Source organism: Aegilops tauschii, chromosome 6 (genome assembly GCF_002575655.3).
Source record: "Aegilops tauschii subsp. strangulata cultivar AL8/78 chromosome 6, Aet v6.0, whole genome shotgun sequence".
NCBI classification, from domain to species: domain Eukaryota; kingdom Viridiplantae; phylum Streptophyta; class Magnoliopsida; order Poales; family Poaceae; genus Aegilops; species Aegilops tauschii.
In genome coordinates, this window is record NC_053040.3 from 366,960,684 (window position 1) to 366,963,885 (window position 3,202).

General features: G+C 55.8%; 1 protein-coding gene across 1 annotated transcript; it reads right to left on the reverse strand.

Moving 5' to 3' along the window:
* Positions 1 to 1,393: 1,393 nt before the first annotated feature.
* LOC109779514 (brassinosteroid-responsive RING protein 1) lies at positions 1,394 to 2,337 on the reverse strand. The gene has a single exon (XM_020338134.4). The coding sequence runs from the start codon at positions 2,208 to 2,210 to the stop codon at positions 1,593 to 1,595; it is 618 nt and encodes a 205-aa protein (XP_020193723.1). The 5' UTR covers positions 2,211 to 2,337; the 3' UTR covers positions 1,394 to 1,592.
* Between the last annotated feature and the right edge of the window lie 865 nt (positions 2,338 to 3,202).

A 3,202-nucleotide genomic window follows, 5' to 3' on the forward strand; every position in this document is an offset into this window, starting at 1 on the left:
CTGTGCGCGGACGCGCCCAGGCACACCCATGAACGTATAATGTGCCGGATTTGGCAACCATGATTGTTGATGCTCTAACCATGGCTAATTGTGGATCAGCCAACCACATTTGTTTAAGGATATCATGTAGGAAACTTTCTTTAACTATGGCTTTGAACTTACGACCGATTTACCCTAACTTTCGTGCCAAAAGTTACACGCCCTACATAATGAAAGGGAGGAAGTAACTTGTAAGGCTGGTGCGTCGACATACTTTTGTTTGCATGATTTTCCATTGTTTCCCATCACGCGTCCACACATTGCTGTTTACAAGTCACTTATTTTGCGGGATGAAAGAGAGTTTTATTTCATAAAACCAGGGTTACAATCTTGAGCCAGCTGCTCCTCACAGCACGGAGAACTATTTATAAGTCACCTCGATCAACGTCTTAAGCATAATGTAAATACAATTTGGTCGCGTGCATCTTGTAGAGGTCAGAAGTACATCCATCCTTCGTTTATCTTGAAATGAAGAACCGCGAGTGTGAGTGTATTTTACACTTTTGGTAATTATTTCTTTCAGAAAACAAAATCATGCGGATATTTGTCACTTTCTTGGATACAAAAATTAGGCGCGTAGGCCACCCGTGCAATGGCACGTCAAAAGCATGTTGGTCCAAAACCTCAACGTCCCATGTATGCGATGGCGATACATGTGGACCTCAAGGCTTCTCATCTCTATTCCCGTTCGCCCACCCTCCACCCGGTTCATTCGGAGCACGCACCGCGACCAATAATCAGCTCGCTCATTTCCATCCCCTAGAAATAAGCTCACTCGTTTCCAAACAAGTCACAACCCCCTGTGGCATTGTGATTGACCTTGGCTGTTACTAGCCCGTCCCGTCTCGTGGAAAAGCAGTGAAGCAGGAAGGAGATTGACCTTGGCTTGTTACTAGCCCGTCCCGTCTCGTGGAAAAGCAGTGAAGCAGGAAGGAAAGGAGGCAGCTTCCAGGATTTTCTTGCTTTGTTCATGGGGGCGCACACACGGACACGGTGGCGGCTTTAACAATGAGCCACTGCATCCGTTTACGAATCATCGGCGCAGCTACCTGAGATAAAAATAATCAGTGGTGTCTGTCCGGCCAAGGCCGGGGCCGCCAGTGATGTGTCACTGTCGAGACCGACGCTGCGCATTGACGGGCTACATATTGTATTCATGTCCTTTACCTGCCAGATAGGTCAAGCACGATCACGCGTCGGCGCGAGCGAATCGGGAAGGTCCGAAGAAGCATCTGCGCGAGCGAGACTTTCTTGGTCTCGCCGCATCCTGACTCTGGCTGCGCGCTAGTACTCCTAGAAAGGGGAATGGCAAGATCGGGGAGGATCAGACGACCCGAATGTGGCAAACACGATATTCATAGCTCGACAAGTTTGCTTTCAATCTGCAAAAAAAGATCCACAGCTCCACAGGCTTGGAAGATGGAATCGGCCTACATAGCTCCTAGGAGTACTCTACTCTTTGTTTAGAATGATTGATCTCCGGCGGTCTTCTCCGTTTCTCCGTGGCGCCTATGTACAGGTCAGCGCGCTGGCTTCAGAGCTCACCGGCCTCCTCACTGGAAGCCACCGAGGCCGTTGAGCAGCAGCTCGTGCGGGCGCAGCAGGGTCGGGGTGGCCGGCAGCGGCAGCGGGGACGGGTAGGACATGTCGTAGTCGGAGGCGTCCGGGAGGTCGGCCCAGAGCGCGTCGCCGGGCATGAGCGGGGCGCGGCAGAGCGGGCAGGTGCGCTGCCCGTGCCCCATCCAGCGGTCGATGCAGCCGCGGTGGAAGACGTGGCGGCAGTTGGGCAGCCGCCGCACCTCGTCGCCGCCGCCGATGCTGCAGAGGCAGACGGCGCAGTCGCCGTCCCCGCACACGGACGGCGAGGACGCCACCAGCTCGTCGAACCGCAGCACGGGGAGCGCCTCCTCGACGGCGGCCATCGGCGGCAGCGCGCGGAAGTCGGGCCGCCGGTGCTGCAGCGAGGGCGAGGGCGCCGGCCCGCGGTGCGCGTGCCACTGCGCCTCCTCCGCCGTGGCGGTGGGCGCGCTGCCGCCGAGGTCGATGAGGTCGCCCAGGCCGACGGCATGGAAGGCCCAGAGGAGGAAGCGGTGGAGGTGGCCGAGGAGGAGGAGCGCCTGCAGGAGCAGCCGGGGGAGCAGCAGCTCCGAGTACCCCACGGGGAAGCCCATGGCGTCGATCTTGGCTGGCTCGGGGGTGGTCCGTCCGTCCGTCCAGGCGTGGGAGGCGTGCGCGCGTGTCGCGGAGCAGGGCGGAGGCAGGCGAGTCGGGAGAGGCCGGGTGACACACAGTGGCAGTGGGGCTCTTATATAAAGCGCGGGTCAGCCAGTCAGGGGAGGAGGGAGGGAGGGAGACGAGTGGGGAGGGGAATAACGCGGAAAGCTCGACGAGTGTGGGTGTTGCCTCGGGCGGCGGGTAGTTGGTTGGGACGTGGGTGTGCGTGTTGGCCCGCCTGAGGCTTGGACGGCGGACTGATGCTCCATCGGCTGCCCCGGTGAGAACCACGGGTAGGTAGGTCCACACTGTGGCGTGCTACGTGGCTTTGCTTTCGTTCTGGCCCCGTCCACCCCGCCTCTTCCGCAGCGGGGTACTCGTATGGTAATATCATGCATCCTCGGGTAATGTTTTTGACGCAGATATCCATCACACGTATGATATATTCGACATGCGTTCATATACTGTGTGAGGTGTAAACAGTAGGCAACCCACACGGGTTGTGTGTGGGTAAACATTAGAATTGCCCACACGTGTGGACGCGGCTACTTCGTGCCACACGTTCAACAAGTATTATTCATCTTCACCCCGCGCGTGTGGCGTGAAGCAAAAATGCCCACACGTCCTGGCGCAGCTACGTTAGGTACCCGCGTGATGGCGATTTAGTTGCCATCCTGATTGGCAGATGTAGTTATCCGGGATAGCAAGTGTAGTTGTAAAAGCATGACAACTCTATCTGTTTTGGTTAGCTATAGTTGCCATGTCTAATTTATGGTAGTTGTCGCGTGTAATCAAACCGTAGTTGCCGTGTGTGATTAACTACTTGCCACATATGGTCAAACAATAGTTGACATGTGTGTTTACCTAGTTGCCACGTGTAGTCCAACCATAGTTGCCATGTATGGTTAATCACAGTTGTCATGTGTGTTTACCTGGTTGCCACGTACGC